The 19180-nt window shown below is 39.4% G+C and overlaps 1 protein-coding gene across 4 annotated transcripts in view; it reads right to left on the bottom strand.

The window, feature by feature from the left end:
* The window catches only part of LOC125228528, a 41840-nt gene continuing 22660 nt past the window's right edge, over positions 1-19180 (bottom strand). For all 4 annotated transcript variants that reach the window (XM_048133121.1, XM_048133122.1, XM_048133124.1 and 1 more), the window contains exons 3-8: positions 9025-9218; positions 6087-6243; positions 5564-5729; positions 4934-5121; positions 3358-3540; positions 1-1878 (exon numbers count right to left, since the gene is read on the bottom strand). In XM_048133121.1, coding sequence (XP_047989078.1) covers positions 1693-1878; positions 3358-3540; positions 4934-5121; positions 5564-5729; positions 6087-6243; positions 9025-9218 — 1074 coding nt within the window. In that variant the 3' untranslated portion in view covers positions 1-1692. The remainder of the gene's footprint in view (positions 1879-3357; positions 3541-4933; positions 5122-5563; positions 5730-6086; positions 6244-9024; positions 9219-19180) is intronic.

Here is a 19180-nt window from a genome sequence, read left to right as displayed (position 1 = left end):
GTAAGCTCTATTTTTGTCACGTTCTTTATTGAATATTGCAGTAATGCGGCTAAAATTATATTGTAGTTATTACCTACGTTTATATAATAATATTGTAATATTTTACAAATTGGTTGAAATTCGTTCTACAATATCAATGTCTACAGACATATTTACAGAAAATCCTAAAAAGATACAAGTATTATGTCGTTCTTCATATACCTATTTAAATAATAGATCCTTGCTTGCTAGGGTTTTTACCCACTGGATCAATATATAAATAATTAAATATAATGCCGCACCACAGTTTTTTTAACTAGGTAATTATAGTCTAAAGAATATTTACCTACAGCATCCTAAACATCAGTCTTGAGAAAGAATACAAATTTAATAAAAATACTATTAGATATTAGACTTATCAGAGTAATGTGGGCATATATATATATACGGGTATTGAAAAAAATGGCGGTACCTCATGGCTCGTACATATACTCGTAAAGCATTGACAAATAGACAAACGAACAAATCTTGATAACATTAACATTGTGTTAGCTTTGTTAGACTGCATATTGAAAGTTATTTAGAATATTTAGAATCTAAAACCATAACATCTCTCTGCCCAAAGATGTAAAGACAAAATGCAGTATTGGACGAGTATCATAATACAACAGCCTGAATAAATACTTATAGCAACAATATACAACAACAAGGAGCCTCTAGAGCCTCTAAAGTCTCTAAAGCCGTTAATACCTAGCAATCATTTTGATAAATTATCTAATACCTAGGAATTATTTTTTAATACCAAACTTCGTCGTTTCGTTTGATTTCTTAAAAACTTTTATCGCCTTGGCCAGACTTTACTTCGATTTTCGATCAGAGATGGGTTAGTCTAGGGAGGATCTTTTTGTACTAATAAAATGCAGCGCCTCTGAACTATGTACCTTAGCATATTGAATGTGAGGTGGCAATTTTAAAAGGTTTATTTCAAATATCTTCTTTACGACTAATTATATTAGCTACTGCTTAGTAAAGATGTACAAATTGTGCTAGTACTTATTAAGTAACACTGCCATAATTTACAACTAAGTCAATGCGTATAGTACTGATATCTACCACGGATCCCTTCTACCAGATGTAGGTTGTAAGGTGTAGATTCTATATCCTGCCTCAAAACGCTGAATCAATTCTTAACAGCCACATAACCAGCCTAGTGTCGGGCCGGCAGTCGGGCGGCACGGCACGTGCTCGGGCCGACGGCGGTGATACGTCACTGACGTGACGTTGACGCGCCTGTCACGGACCAGCTACCAGTTCTACTGACCCTATGTGTGCAGCATGTGTGCCTGCACCGTATAATTGTTATAACTAAGCCTAGCACTAGCAGATCCATATACCGTCAAATACAAGAACCCATCTACAAGATTTACTTTGGAGGACGTAGATTTTACATCCTGCATCAAACACTGGGGCCGGCACGCGGCAGTCTAGCGACAAGTATCCGGGCCGGCAACGACACGTGACGTGGCCGCCACGGACTAACCAATAACCATGAGTTCTGTGGACAAAGACCCAATGTGTGCAGCATGTCATGTCCCGCCGTATAATTGTAATTGAAGTACAATAGCACTGTCAGATCCGTATATCGGTAAATGCACGAACCCATTAGGAGTACTTTTTAGGGGGTAGATTTTACATCCTGCATCAAACAGTGCCTCAACTCTTAACAGCAACTCTTGTGTCGGGCCGGCAGTCTGGCGGCAAGTGTCCGGGCCGGCAACGACACGTGACGCGTCCGTCACGGACCAGCCACGAGTTCTGTGGACACGGGCCCTGTGTGTGCAACATGTGGCATGCGCCACCGTATATGGCGGCGCCTCTTCGCATCCCGCAGGCGTCCATCTGAAACAAATACAGGTTTTTAAGGAGAGTGATTTAGCGTAGGTTGGAAAGGGTGAGTATATGTCCTATTTGCCTTTAAATCTGACGTTAATATGTCAAATTATAAAGGAACACAGCTCATTCTGTCCGACCTCTGATTATTAGCCTGTATGTGTCATGTATTACAGAGTGTATTAGCCCACTCTAGACTGCGCGCGCGAATCACGGCGCGACGCCGCGAACACTAGTGTGAAGCTTTCTGCGTATCGAATCCACACTCTCGTTCGCGGCGTCGCGGCGTGATTCGCGCGCATAGTCTGGAGCGGGCTTATTACGCTCTTGAGATTATAGGATAGAGGTAAAATTTTTACAGAAGTGGACTATTTACAATTGCCACTTATAGGTAACCACTACAGGCCAGAAACAAGTCTGATACCAAAGTTAAAATAAGCCGGTTGACGAGAATATCATTTACAAGTTTTTACTGTCCCGGCTCAAATATAATTGTTAAAGACTGTTGCTAGGTTAAAACAATTCTAAAAGTGAAGTTCGTTATACCAACTGAGGCGGCATTGTCAAAGTCTAATCCCAATTATATTAATGGTCTGGTTTCTCCTTTGCGCATAAAGCTAATTTTATAGCCACCAACTTCCAGAAAGTTTAAGCTCCGTTAAGAGTTGGAATTAAGAGGTGTGTATCGTGGCTCTGTGGTTAGGTAAGTACACATACTGTTCATGTACTTGTGTGTGTAGTTTTATTAAATAAATTAAATTTAAAATCCTATATGTAGATGTTACGTAATAAATCGAGTTACATATAATAGTTATCTAGGTATCGAGTGCTTACAAAAATCCGCAGTGCACAACCCGGCAGGAACAAAAGACTCAAAATTTACCAGTTAAAAAACAAAGTTACAAGTAAAATAAGACAGTAGGTGCAATGGTTTAAAACCGATGAAGAGCATATCAGGCAATGTTCTTCAGTTACCTACATATCCGAATGCGCACACGCCTTTTGGCTGAGCTCGTTCTGCGCAGGGCGTACGCCGAAGGCCGATAGTCCACTTAGTCCACTATCATATGTTTATCATATAAAAATGTTCATAGGCAACATCCTTTTTTTTCACGTTGGATAAAAAGGGAAGCATACAGACCATATTTCTTTGATGAACATATGATAGTGGACTTTCGGGTCGAATGCTTTGCGCGGAACGAGCTCAGCCAAAAGGCTCCGGCACGCCCGGGCCGGTATCACCGGCGCCGCTCTGGCAGGTACAGCCGCCCCATGCGCGGATCCAGGGGGGGGGGGCATGGGGGTCATGACCCCCCCTGGATCCTAGGCTGACCATACAAATAGACCACGTGACCCCCCCCCCCCCCCCCCGGGGCCTGGACCTTTATACCACGTGACCCCCCCTGGGCACGAAGCTGGATCCGCGCTTAAGCCGCCCGTGGGCGCCACATGTGTTCTGTTACGAGTATATTAGGCATCAATTTCTACCTCCCGCCTGGCACAGTTCCCTCCACCGCACGCGCAAACGCCGTTGTGGCTCAGCCCGTCGAGAGCAGGACGCGCGTCGAAGTCGAACGCAACCACCTCGCCGGCCGGGCATGGCTCCGGCGTGCCGGGTCGGTAGCACCGGCGCCGCTCCGGCACGTACAGTCGCCCGCGGGCGCACGGCACCTGAAACGGACAAAAAAGTATTTTAAGGCACTGGTCCCACCGCGAGCTAGTAACCTATGAGCTATCGGCTATAAAAACGAACAAAAGATAAGCACTCCCGTGCGAATAAAAGAGACACGACGATTTTGTTAGCTCACCGCTGGGCGAGTGACTATAAATAAGCATCGCCGTGTCTCTTATTTGCACGGGTGCGACTATCTTTTGTTCGTTTTTATAGCCGATAGCTCATAGCTTACTAGCTCGCGGTGGGACCAGTGCCTAATGAACAGGGAGCGTACTTTTCATGCCGATGACATCAATTTGACGTCACGCTCCATATAGAATGATCACAAATTGTTTTATTGTAAATTATTAATCATTAGTCATCAATCATTTTAAGTTATGAATTTCTTTGCATGGTAATGAATGCAAGAAGGATGGTGTGCTTTACGTTAGAGAGGAATTCTCTTTTCTACGTATTTATTGTAATGTGTTGTTAACAATATTATTTAATTAAATTTATGTATAAAAACAAATCATATAATTTTATTCAAGTTTCACATTTCAAGTAGGTATTATTTATGCCACATGTAAATGGACTAATGTATTTGAAGTAATTTCTCCACGATTAAAATGATTGACGACTAATGATTAATAATTTACAATAAAACTATTTGGGATCACCCTATATGGAGCGTGAGGTCAGATTGATGTCATCGGCATGAAAAGTACGCTCCCTGCTAATGAACAATATGTGCCTTGCATCATCAATTCATCATATAAATTACTGTCTTCTAAACAACTTCTAAAGCTTCTTTCTGCCGCTTGTACGAAGTCGTTTTATATTTGGACTATCACACATTGGTCCTTCATCGTAAGAAATCTAGCACGTTTAGGCACTGGTCCCACCGCGAGCTAGTAAGCTATGAGCTATCGGCTATAAAAACGAACAAAAGATAGTCGCTCCCGTGCAAATAAGAGACACGGCGATGCTTATAGTCACTCGCCCAGCGGTGAGCTAACAAAGTCGCCGTGTCTCTTTTATTCGCACGGGAGTCCTTATCTTTTGTTCGTTTTTATAGCCGATAGCTCATAGCTTACTAGCTCGCGGTAGGACCAGTGCCTTAAGCGCACGTAGCGACATCTGCGCCATAAAGGCTGATGGGTTTTTAATTTTACGTTTAATAAATTTGGAAACTGGCCAATTAAACATGGGTCAATAATAATACTCGCATAGTGTCAATCCGCTGTCAATCATGTCAATGAATAAGATAATGATTTATGTGAAACGATAACGAGTACCTACCATGCGTATATTTGCGAAAGCTGTAGTAAGTACGAGGAAAGACAGTGATGTAAGTATTGTTTAAGTACCTAGATCTGAACAAACAACTGGTAGAAAAAACCAACTCACTTTAATACACCGTCCACCCCTCGCAATCATCTCATCATTGGCACAAGGCCCTCTGGTGTAGAGCCTGTAGCACGCCCCGTCCGAAGCCCGCGCATGGAACGCCTTGCACTGGCACTCGGCCTTCGAGCCTTGAGGGGAAACCTCGGAGATGGAGAATATGTGACCTTTGGGACACGGGCCGATGGTGTCTGAAAACACAAAGAAATAAATAAAGATAAGGAAATAGTTGAAATTGCTGATCTTATCTGACGATCGACCAGCTTGTAACCAAGTATGAAGTATCGAAGTACGACCGCTGGTCAAGAGTAGCTGCCAGCGTTTGCAGGCTCCGCGCTAGTAATTCACCTAACAGCCATCTTGAGGGCAGCGTAACCACATACATGTCAATATGGTCCCGACGGAAGACCAGCGCTGACCCTCGGGTTAGCATTTTATGCTGAGTCGGGACCATTTCGTTGTAACTTATATGTTTAATTTCTTTTATTTGCTGTTTCTGTTTTCTTACTTGTGTATCACGAATAAATAATTGATTGATTGATTGAATATCTTGTGGTAGTGTGACAAGTGGTTATTGCAGCCGGGTAGGAGCAGCTACCCGCACTCGCATGCCACACTCTATGTGCCACTCACCTAGCTCGTAACACATGGAAGTCACTTTGTGGTAGTGCGGCAAGTGGTCATCGCATCCACACCGGCCGCCAGGCAAGAACAGCTGTCCACGTTCACAGGGACCGCGCGAGTAGTGCGCATAGCAGCCCCCGTCTCCAGCCCAGTAGTGAGGGCCATCGGATGCGCACTGAAATGTGATAAAGATTATGTCATACATTTGGTATAGATCATGTTGACAAGTACAGTGTATGTGACTGCAATGTGGCATGGTAAGCTGTTATGTCAGGAAATTAGCTGACCATCGCTGCAGGGTCTTATCAGCGCAATAGTATGGTAAGCATCCTCAATAGATATCGTCGACTATTTGGGCACCATGTGTAGTTATGTTACAGCCCAAAACAAATATGGACGGGTAACACGGGCTCGGGCTCAGCCGGTAATCAGCAGCGTCCGACCTATATAAAACAGTCTCTTTGACGCACTATCATGGAATGCTTCACGAGATTTACTTCGTTAGACATGCAATAGCGACAAAGAAACTCACCGTGCAGTTAGCAACACCGTCGCTACCCATGTCGAGTATAGAACCCGGGTAGCATGGTCCCTGGCTCAACCGGTAATAGCAGCGCCCGTCAGCAGGCCAATGCAGCAAAGTCTCGTCGGCACATTGTTGCGGACGCACGCACATGCCCTGCCGTTCCCTGGAATGGCCATAAAATCTCTTTAAAAATTAATTATAGGTAACTAAAGGTTGTAAAATGATAGAGGAAAACTGACATAGCGTGACAATTTGTGAGCAATAAATACCTAAGCGACCAGCCACTCGCTTCTAAGGACTCGCCCTGACACTACTTCAGATTTGCAACCACACATGGTCACAACACTTGATCAATATTAAATAGTAGGTGTATCGCGTAGTAAACATGAGGTAAGGTCAACCAATTATCACTAATATCATGTTGTAACGATTTGATATTATTTTTAACCTGTAAGTACAATATATTGGTCGCAAAGTAATCATGTTTTACGATAATCTCTTTGTGAAATATGCCAAGAATTATTCGTTTGGCATCAAGTTTGCAAATGTTTAGCGAATGTCGACCTTCGGATACTAATCCTATCAGAAAAGGACATTACATCAAGATTCAATATACATTCTTATTTCTAGTGCCATTGCCACCTGATTTTATTGGAATATAAATGACGATATTTCAAAGAATTATTGTGTAACATTGGTATAGCATTAGGAAATAATGAAAAAACTGTCAGTAAACAGTTTAAAATAGTTGATGAGCAAGAAAAAGTGCACCTATCAAAATTCTATTAAAAATGCATTAAAGTACAGCTAACTGTACGATCCAAATATGATGACATAACGCAACACCATTTAGATGCAGGTAAACAAAACACGTAGGTACAACTTTATGTGTTTACTAATATGTGCTTCTTAACCTAAAACTCTATTAGGAAAAACGTAATCATAGAGCGGAAATCGAAAACATTACAAAACTTGTAAACTTGTATTCCGGAATTAAAGACTACATAGCGACATCGTCGCCTATAAAAATATCTTCGGATACGATTAATACATACATTTAAATGTCTTCCAATATATTTCCATACGAAACAACTTATACGTATAAGCAACATTCTGTGTACCAAGTCTCTGGTACTGTACACAAATCAGTAATTTCCACTAGATGGTATAAAGATCTACATAAATAATTTAAAACGGGTTAGTTACAATGTAACGGTTTTTTGTACGTAAAATTTTACCTCTAATAGAATTAAAGGACTAATTCCAATAAGACCTAGTTACCCTTCGGGTTGAAAGGTCAGATGGCAGTCGCTTTCGTAAAACTAGTGCCTACGCCAAATCTTGGGATTAGTAGTCAAAACGGACACCAGGCTCCCATGAGCCGTGGTAAATGCCGGGATAACGCAAGGAGGATTAAGATTTTAATAGAATTAAAGTACTCAATATTTATACAGGTATTATAAATCTAACTATCGCAATTCATCGCATCGGTTGTTTAAAGTGGTTCACTTTCCATATTTTTTTTGTACTTCATATAAAATTAAAACAAATGCATGATCTAGCGAGAGATAATCAGTGCATAATACAAATGGGGTATTCCTCGAGTTCGTGTGACGTGTGACCAGTTTAATGGCCAACATTTGTCATTTTCCGCTGACGTAACTCTCTGTTGCAACCATTCGTCGGAAACTGCTTAAAATTCAAGATGAAGGTGATGAGAGAGCGACCGGTATTACTTTACTACGATGTGTACCGTCGGCCACGCTTGCTGGCAATGCGTAAACCTTATGGGAGGTCATGACAATATACCTAACTAATATGTGCATATCTTAGAGGAATAATCCTGCTAGATTGTAATATATAAGTACAGTGCACTACTGATGTACAACTTTCTTAAATCTTAAATAGGTATAGTTTTTCAGAGCAAAGGAATTGTGTTAGCTTATAAGTGGAAACTGTTTTGGCTCATGATTTATTGACTATGTTTAACTTTTTGTATTATTATATTGTTTGTTTCCCAAATAAAGAAAATAAAAAATAAAAAAAAATAAGTAAGGGAAGAGTTGTAACTCAATACATCAGTAGACGCGAGTTATTTGTATAGGCATAGTTATAGTGACATCTAGCGACAATCACGCGTCAAATAGCGTGAATTATCAGTACCACTACTCGATACTAGGTGTCAACAGTGTCTCGTCTGCCAAAAATTTAATATTAGAATAGTTTACAGCTTATATTACAAGCAGAAGGAACTAAAAATTGGTGAACATTAGACTCTTTGTTCGTCGCGACATCTATTGACGTAAGTACTGATAATTTACGCATGTTGCATATGTAATTATGTAGAAGATAGAGGACGAACGATTCTCCAATTCTCCATGTAAATGTAAGCTTAATTTTCCTTGGGTTTTAGATAGATAGCTAGTCCCCTATTCTCTTATTTAACATGTAAAAGACCTGACATAGCTTACCTACCCTTTCTTATTGAAGGATTCCTCCACTGGCGCGAAGTACTCTGCTAGTCTGCAAGGCAGGGGGCCTCGAAGAGACGGTAACAGGTAGTAGAGAGGAGCAACGCAGTGCCCTGTCCTTTTAAGTGGGCCGTAAAAGACCTACATAGCTTACCTAATACCCTCTCTTATTGAAGGATTACTCCACTGGTGCAATGTACTCCCCTGGTCTGCAAGGCCCCCCTCGAAGAGCCAGTAACAGGTGGTGGAGAGAGGCATCTGGGCAGTAGGCTTGTGCCGTTTCGTTCGATAATCGGAGCGCTCCGATCTCGTTCAATCCTGCCTAGTTCGAGACAACTAGTTCGCTCTTTTAGGTCTTTTGCTCATTTAGTTCAGTCAGACCAGCGACCACTATGGTCGGAAAGATCAAAATTAATGGGACCGAATAGTGTCAACATGAATAACATGTAAAAGACCTGACATAGCTTACCTACCCTCTCTTATTGAAGGATTCCTCCACTGGCGCGAAGTACTCTCCTGGTCTGCAAGGCCCCCTCTCGAAGAGGCGGTAGCAGGTGGTGGAGAGGGGCAACTGGGCAGTGCCGGGGGGACACTTGCATTCGGCGATGGTGCGCCCTCCCCAACGGCCGGGGCTTAGCTCTTGCGTGTCTGGACAGGGATGGCCTTTCTGGAAAATACAAGGAGGTGGTGTAAAAAAGACGTATGAAAGGTCATGCATAGATGATATACGTAGCATGCTGTGATGCCCCGAGTTTCCTATGCTAATGGCCCAATACAATACTACTATGTAGTATGTTATATATACTGTAGGTTATACAATACTACACTAACCTAACAACCTTTGTTAAAGGACTACCTACGGTAACGTAACGAGAACGACATGCCTCTATTTCTTACAAGGGATCCCTAATATTATGACAACTATTACGTTTTCAGATTTGTGAATTTGCTATTCCTTATCAGACAGGTAATAAAGTACCTACTTAAAATGCGTAAGAGTGGCTAAACGGGGCATGGCAATAAACAAGTGACACGCGAAGTAGGTACATGTACTTTTTGGCACCTGTTACATCTGTACCATCAATAGTGATGTGCCACCAAGAAATTACGCAGTACTATTGAGCACCGATAAGATAAATGATAATACTCATCAATCTCATCATCATGAAATCATTTATCTACAACATCTACGTGCTATGAAAAACATAACTATGGTATTTTTACCATACGAGGGCCGTTTGTCGCTGCTCGGTACAATGGTTTATTTCAATGCTTAACTTGCACTCTAAACTCTATTAGAAAGTTTAGTATGCCCCTTAATGTTGGTGATAACATCTAGGAGTTACCTCGGAGACTTTTGCACCGCTGGAATACCAATTACGAGCAACAACAGCGATCGTATTTTTATTTATCTTTCACATATCTCTTTCACTTATCTTTCACTTATACAGTCAGCTCAACAGAAAACTAACCCCCCGACATAGAAGTGTGTATGCAAAGGTGCTATAAGAATAAAGAGAGATTTCTCATGTTTTTCTCATTAGACCATCATACTTTATTACGTGAGATATACTGTACCTACTAGTACTATCTCAGCGACACAGTCTTGACTGTCCATCGTCTACACCAGTGGTGGGCAAAGTAGGTACGGCCCTTCGGGCGATATCCCGCCCCCGAAAGGATGTTATCCGGCCCTCCACCGGCCCTTCAAAATAGTGTGTTATATGACCAGGTGCCGTAGCCGAATGGCATTTCTGCGACGCAAAACGAAAACGAAACGCCGCGAAAGGTAATACGCAAGAGCGATAGAGATAGATATCTACGAGCGTTTCGTTTCGTGAGCGTTTCGTGAGCGTTTGTGCCATTCGGCTTCGCACCCAGGAGTAAGAGTGCGTTTTTGATGAAAAGACCCTCCTCTAAAATTCCTTCTTGGTCTTCATACATACACATAGATATGGAAAATCTAAAAGATTGAAAAAATACCACCTTTAATATCAGTATGGGTTCAGGGCTAAGTGACAACCGAGTCAGGAAGTTCATCCATTGGTCGTGTTTAACATTGTTTTGATCGTATTACGGTATTACACAACTTGTGGCATCAGTGAGATAAACGAAGTTTGTACAAGTGTACGGCTCCCCTGCTGGCTGTGATTTTATATTTAAAGATCGTTATCAAGGTGCAGTTTTCGTGGCAAATGGTACGGTTGGCAAAAAAAAACAAATACGTACATTTAAATATTGACTTTTTTCTTAACTACAAAATAAATACTTACCTTCTTAGGATTACCTCTACGGTACAAAGCCTTTTCGCACCAACTATATATTTTTAAAACAATATATATACGTCAAACGATATTAATTGTGTCATAAGAATACATTACGCGAAGTGTATAATTATTATTTTAATCCAAATATTTAAATGCACTCTAGATACGACTATGTTATTCAAGAAGTTGCAGTCAAAAGTAGTGCACGAAGTAAGACGAGCACGGAGGAGTGTAATAAAGTGCACGATTAATCCCAGTATCTTCATTCACAGTATGGATTTGACACAATACCCAGATTTTATAACAACCTTCTTGTAACTTCTGTCAACGTGGAAAGGTCATTTAGTTATTTAAAATGATTTTTTATAATCGACGTGAACGTCTGACAGCCAAATTTGTTGAACAAATTTTAGTTATTTATTCAATGTAATTTGGATAAGTAATTATAAATATGTGTATATTTCATAATTTGTTAAGTAGGTATATATATTGTTTTAAATACTTGTGTATTTGTTTATTTGCCAACTATACTTTGCCACCAATACAGCACGCTGATAACGATCTTTATTTATATTTCATAATAGTACATTACGATACACGTGCGGAAAAAAGGATGAAACGAGTGGTGATAAATTAAAACACGACAGAAGGGAGTATTTTAGATCGACACGAGTTACGAATTTCCTCTTCGCGCGTGTATCGTATAGGAACTGTACTGATTTTTTTTTAATATTAGGGCAATCAATCCGTGGACCATCAGACCAAAATTTTATTTTCTAATAACTAAGTATCCAATATTTAGCGAAAATTTTAAGTACTGCATTTTTTTAATTGTATGAAAACTATACATAGTCGTTTAGTCGTAATTACACAATTTGTTTTACAGCAAGTACCTAGGTAGGTACTTGCTGTAAAACAAATTGTGTAATTACGACTAAACGACTAAGTAGATACTTAGATTGCTGTGAAACAGGTACTTAAATACTTACGTATCAGTAAATTTTATCAAATGCCGTTAGACCGTGAATCACTAACTATGTTAGATACTAACGAACTGTCATAACGTACAATCAAAGACAATCCAATTATAAAGACTGTTAAGTTCGTATTTAAAATCTTATTGAAACTGTACTCCGTCACCTTTCTTGGGAACAAAAACCAAAACTTGAAAGAAAAGAAAAATAATATTTTCTTCGGTTACCGCGATAGTTACTCATGAAATAAAACTATGGAAACTATGGACGCTCATCCGTTTCCATAGTTTTATTTCAAAGACAAATAATTTTGAGTTACCTCCTTGTCCAATGTATTATTTTTATCTTCATGATAATTAGCAATAATTTCACATAATTCAATCAACCATTGGAATTAAAAATACGGGTACCTACTACCTACCTGTTTGTGTTTGGCTCAGTATCATCATCGTCCAGTTCGGTATCAAAAAACCGTATTTCTTTATTATTATCTCAGTATTTATTTTCTTTCTTAGGCTAGGTTTTTTATAATATGATTGTAAATAAAAGTAAAATACAAAACCACATACAAAACAATACAAAATATATAAACTCATTATAAAAAACCTAACCTAGGGTGCCGCCAGCAGCGGGGCAGGGCCCAAGCTGCCGGTGGTTAGAGCTGCAGAGAGAGGAACCGTTATTATTATTATTATTAAAGTATCGTGACAACATTTAATTATAAAACCGGCCAAGAGCGTGTCGGGCCACGCTCAGTGTAGGGTTCCGTAGTTTTTCGTATTTTTCTCAAAAACTACTAAACTTATCAAGTTCAAAATAATTTTCCTAGAAAGTCTTTAGAAAGTTCTACTTTTGTGATTCTTTTCATATTTTTTAAACATATGGTTCAAAAGTTAGAGGGGGGGGACGCACTTTTTTTCCTTTAGGAGCGATTATTTCCGAAAATATGAATATTATCAAAAAACGATCTTAGTAAACCCTTATTCATTTTTAAATACCTATCCAACAATATATCACACGTTGGGGTTGGAATGAAAAAAAATATCAGCCCCCACTTTACATATAGGGGGGGTACTCTAAATTAAACATTGTTTTCCATTTTTTATTTTTTCACTTTGTTGGCGTGATTGATATACATATTCGTACCAAATTTCAGCTTTCTAGTGCTAACGGTTACTGAGATTATCCGCGGACGGACGGAAGGACGGACAGACAGACATGGCGAAACTATAAGGGTTCCTAGTTGACTACGGAACCCTAAAAACGCCCCACAAAACTCTGTAACGAGTTTGGTTGCGGGGTGCGTTAAGGTTTTCTAGACTCTAAAAAGCCAACACTTTTGTGAATCTGTATGGATGGTTCACTATCATCAAATGTTTGAGTGTCAGAGTTTATTTAACCTCGTAAAGCCCAATGTACATACTCGTAGTTGTTACAATTTAATTGGAATCTTTCATGAACCGAATAAATTAGCATTTCTTTTGTTTCATTGGTTTATAAAACAAACGAAAATCTAATCTTACCAATTTACTTGTAGAACATGTTTCAAATTAAAAATAGGAAAACTAACCATGGTGGGCCTTACAAGGTTAATATCTGGGCGACCGAGCTTCGCTCGGTTCTATTTTAATATATCACGTCTTTAGATAAAAAAAAACTCTTATAAATACAAAAACAAAAAAAAGACAAAAAACAAAAACTTAATTTCTGACCGGGATTCGAAACCCTGACACCTACGATCTATCTGCGTACATTAGACCGACCTCGTGCGACTGAGCTAAGCGGAATCGATGCGCGCGCGGCGAAATTAAGGACCATATTTTACGTTTACAAATGCGAAAGAAAAACTCATGAAAACTCGAAAATTCGCGTTTTCCGGGATCTAAGGCTACGCTAGATCGATTTTTCACCCCCGAAAACCCCCACAAAACAAATTTCAGCGAAATCGTTAGAGCGGTTTCCGAGATCGTCGGTATATATAAATAAATAAATAAATAAATAAATAAATAAATAAATAAATATACAAGAATTGCTCGTTTAATAGTATAAGATACTAGTCTTTGGTTTGATCTAAGATTGTTGATTGTAGCCTTACCGTCGCTCTGTAGGAAGTATTCGCATTATCTAATCAGATCCAACCCCATCTAGTGCTCGCTATGAATGCATCTTCTGGAGCATTTTCAACAATTAATGTTTAGCAATGATACAATTTGAATGAGTTACTTAAAACTTATCGTATTTAACCTATCATCATCATCCTCCTTGCGTTATCCCGGCATTTGCCACGGCTCATGTGAGCCTGGGGTCCGCTTTGAGAACTAATCCCAAGATTTGGCGTAGGCACTAGTTTTACGAAAGCGATTGCCATCTGACCTTTCAACCCGAAGGGTAACTAGACCTTATTGGAATTAGTCCGGTTTCCTCACGATGTTTTCCTTCACCGCTTGCCTTCTTGAGCTTACCGTGGGACTCAGTCAATCTGTGTAACAATGTCCTATAATATTTATTTATTATTTATTTATATTATAAATGGGAAAGTGTGTGTGTCTGTTTGTTTGACCGTCTTTCACGGCAAAGCGGAGCGACGAATTGACGCGATTTTTTAAAGTGGAGATAGTTGAAGGGATGGAGAGTGACATAGACTACTGTTTGTCACTTTTTAACGCGAGCGAAGCCGCGGGCAAAAACTAGTATTTCATAAATCGTTGGATTTGATTTAGTTTGATGTTTTTTATAGTTAATACTTTCTTCGCGCGTTCTGCTAAATATTTTCAAGTGATTAAACTAGTTCTACTTCTAGTCATTCTACGCGGGAATGGACATATATTATAGGTGTCTGTCACGTAGATACCTCAGGCTTGTGAAGTGCGGCTCGACTAATTGTGGTAACTCCATAAGTTACAGGCAATTAAACTTCAACCCACCCATTCACACCTCTTTATTACTCATAAGCGACAAACTGCATATCATTTTCTTATTTTATTACACAACTTCAGATAAGCATCGTATGATTTAACTAAATATCATAACGCTTGCTTTCTCCAGAATTAAGTAAAATGTACGCGTAAATGTTCATTAGGTACATTTAGAATATTTAATAGTCGGTAGAGCCTTTACCACTACTGTTTGATGTTTTAGAATATAATACTCGATAGCGTCAACGTTATGGAATATGACATACAAGCAGGGGCGGCTCACTCCGCGATTCTATCGCCGTGCTACAAGTACATGCCGGCGGCCGCGAGTTCGCGGCCTAATCAGGGGTGGCACGCGTTCTCACGGAACGCACGTTCGCACTTTCTATTGTTATTTTACGTCGCGTTTTTTTTTTAAGGTTCATATGCGATGTCCGCTTGTGGAATGGCTAACAGTGCTAAGTTAATAGTATAAGATAGACATCATGAATAAAATATGTACCATAGGACATACTTACACAGATCTACTATTGATTATGATTAAGTCTTACGGAAAAGTTCAATAAGGCTTGTGATGTTGGAACTTAAACCAAAATACCTACCTAGAAAGTACCCAAGACTTAAATATATATAATTTTATCTGAGTAATTAATTCGTTTTAATCCATAGGCAACCCTATCATCCAACGCTGCGCACGTGCGGCTGGTTTCTTTGTAAAAATTTTGTAGGCATTTAAAAAGGCGGCATTTCGTGAACATCAAAGCAGTGGGCCTTCTGTACTTGTACTATTATATATTCTGTGATACAAGTATATTTTACATAGTGGGCCCGGAAAACCCGACCAATGATTTTAGCAATGATCAATGATTTTAGCGCCTAAGGCCCACTTACACCATTGAACTCAGGGTTAGTGGGCTGTCATCTGTCAAATTCCATACAAAATGGGTTAACCCGAGGGTTAACCCTCCATATTCGTTAGTGCAAGTGGCTCTAATAAAGTTATATAACATGTAGTCGAAAAACTCTCAATTTAAGAGATTTTTTTTTTAAACAAATCACATATAAAAAAATCAAGTATAGAGAAAATTAACAGCGGCCTTAAACAGTTACTAGACTAGAACCAAAGATTGCATACATTTTGCTTGACATTTAGGCCTGATTTTGACGGCGTGAAAACTCGCATGCGATTTTAGTTACATTGCGGGCTGTTGAGGTTACAAACAATTTTGCACAGCCATATAATATCGCAATCTAATAATAATAAAACTCGTATGCGAGTTCTCGAACCGTCTAAATGGGCCCTAACTCTATCGAGTAGGTAACGTAATGAACAACTTTGTCAAACAACTCATGGTTTGTCAAAAAAGTAAAAAGAATCAAAAATATTTGGATATATTGGGTTGGCACAAAAGTAATGACACACTCTACAAAACTCTATACATTTCCTTTCTTAAGTTAATTGTTTTCGATAATATTCTAGTAATGTGAGGGTATATAAAGCCGCCCTCGTGATTGGTTTAGTTAGATTGAAATAAAATGGACGAGCGACAAGTTCGAACACTTTACTTATACGAGTACTTGTTAGGCCACAGTGCGCGGGCTGCGGCTGACAATATCAACACTGCATTGGGCGCTGGAAGTACAAGCCATGCCACGGTGTCCAGATGGTTTGACCGTTTTAAATCAGGAGACAGGAGCCTTGAAAGTCAGTCACGCTCAGGGCGACCACCTGCATTCAATGATGACGATTTACGCCGCGAACTACAGTCGAATCCTGATGCTACTACTCATGAATTAGCGGAAGCACTTAACTGCAGTCACCACGCTGTGGAATACCATCTGCATGAGCTTGGGTATCGAAAAGTTTTGGCTCGATGGGTACCGCACATCCTTACCGACGCCAGTCGTGCAGTCCGTGTCGCCATCTGTCAATCACTTTTGCTGCGACCCCGACGTAAAGAGTTTTTGACTGATCTGGTTACGGGAGATGAATCATGGATTTATTATGAGAACGATACACGTCGTACTTTTTGGCTGCCTCGAGAAGAAACGCCACCAACTCAACCGAAGCTGAGTCAAAAGAACCGCTAAAAAGTTTTGCTTTGTTCTTTCTGGGACTCGCAAGGCATGCTGTTTCATGAACTATTACACAATGAAACTGTAAACGCTAACAAATATTCAACACAGCTCACCAAACTATCTTCTGCTATCAAGAAAAAATCCGGCCAAGAGCGTGTCGGACCACGCTCAGTGTAGGGTTCCGTAGTTTTCCGTATTTTTCTCAAAAACTACTGAACCTATCAAGTTCAAAACAATTTTCCTAGAAAGTCGTTATAAAGTTCTACTTTTGTAATTTTTTTCATATTTTTTAAACATATAGTTCAAAAGTTAGAGGGGGGGGGACGCACTTTTTTTTCCTTTAGGAGCGATTATTTCCGAAAATATTAATATTATCAAAAAACCATCTTAGTAAACCCTTATTTATTTTTAAATACCTATCCAACAATATATCACACGTTGGGGTTGGAATGAAAAAAAAAATCAGCCCCCACTTTACATGTAGGGGGGGTACCCTAATAAAACATTTTTTTCCATTTTTTATTTTTGCACTTTGTTGGCGTGATTGATATACATATTGGTACCAAATTTCAGCTTTCTAGTGCTAACGGTTACTGAGATTAACCGCGGACGGACGGACGGACGGACGGACGGACGGACGGACAGACAGACATGGCGAAACTATAAGGGTTCCTAGTTGACTACGGAACCCTAAAAACGACGAAGACGAGCCACTGTAATTTTACTACATGATAACGCTCGACCTCATGTCGCATCTACCGTTCGCCAACAGCTGCAGAACTTGAGCTGGGAGACGATACCCCACCCACCTTATTCTCCAGACCTCGCACCATCAGACTTTCATTTGTTTAGAGTCCTGAAACGACATTTTCGGGGTAAACAATTCAATGATTTCCATGATGTACAGGTGGAGTTGAAAAACTTTTTCGAGGCACAGCCATCAGAGTTCTGGGCGAAAGGCATCCAAACTTTGCCGGATCGTTGGCAAGAAGTCATAGATGCTAATGGTGATTACATCATCGACTAAGCTTTTTGTATTGTAATAATAATAAAAAATATAAAACGTAAACCAAGTTTCTCATTACTTTTGTGCCAACCCAATAGTACCTATGTTGTAAGGAAAATTATGGATATTAGATACGTTTATTACCTTCGATATTATTACACTAACCTTATGCTGCGGTCATCCGTGTCACGGTCGTGTCAATGACATGGTCATGAGGATATTTCTAAATTTCTCAGTTTTCTGTATAGTGTTATGATAAGTTATGCAAGATTCTAGTGAACAATACCTATAAGAAATGGAATAAATAGACTTTAACTTTCATTTTTCTACTCTTCGACTTTAATCTATCAATTAGGACACCACAGACTAAACTTTGACACTTAGGCAACTATAATATTTCATTACACTTCACTTTAGTTAACTGAAAAAATTTCAAAAATAGAACTTCATACAAGTTCTATACTAATTTGCGATACCTGGCAAATTTTTCTGCATCTGAAACACATTTTTTTTATATGTCGCGTTATCGACCAATCGATGGTAATTCGATGTTGATACAACGGTGGGTGAACGACGCTATTAACATTTATTTTAACTTGAATGATGATATTTTTCGTCCATTGATGATGAAAATGATGACTCATAGAAAAAGTATTGTATACAATAGTGATATAATTAAGCTTTTCACTCTCGTACCGTACTATTAGGCCACTCAGCTAGCTTCGTGGCCTAAACATGGTATTCGACTGAAAAGCTTTGTATTATATCACGATTGTATAAAATACTATTTTCTCCTCGGACCCTTAAACTTATATGCATTTTATAGCCGTTTATTTCTTAAAATCTTTTACAAAAAAGACCCCAGTTTTCGTGGACGTTTTTGGCCTGTGGATTTGTAACCTTGTTTATTATACATGTGCCATACACGTCAATACTCGTATTACCCGGCAAGGATGTATCAACGACACACCGGTTTTGCAAATTCAGGTTTTTAAAATACTGAGTCAACAATCAACATTTAAGAGCATAATGAACTTGACCGCATTTCACACAGGCAAAGTTACGAACAAAATACATAATATTATGTATGTGAATAATATAGACATGACCTTAATATTACAAAGCTAGATAGTACGCAAGTGTTGAACTTAAATTTTGTAGAGTATTATAATAATTAATGGCAGTCTTCTTTTGGTTGCCTGTTACTATACAGTCCATTAACTTGATTCTCATGGGCTTATTAAAACTAAAGATTTTAAGGTATCGCAGAAAAAGAAACCCATGTTACTTAGCACAGGCTTACCTACGAATATGTTTGACGTTCAGCTAAATTATACATTAACAATCTACCTACCAAAACAATAGATAAATACTACGGTACGATAATA

Source organism: Leguminivora glycinivorella, chromosome 8, assembly GCF_023078275.1.
Source record: "Leguminivora glycinivorella isolate SPB_JAAS2020 chromosome 8, LegGlyc_1.1, whole genome shotgun sequence".
NCBI lineage: Eukaryota > Metazoa > Arthropoda > Insecta > Lepidoptera > Tortricidae > Leguminivora > Leguminivora glycinivorella.
This window is presented reverse-complemented; position numbering and strand designations above follow the sequence as displayed.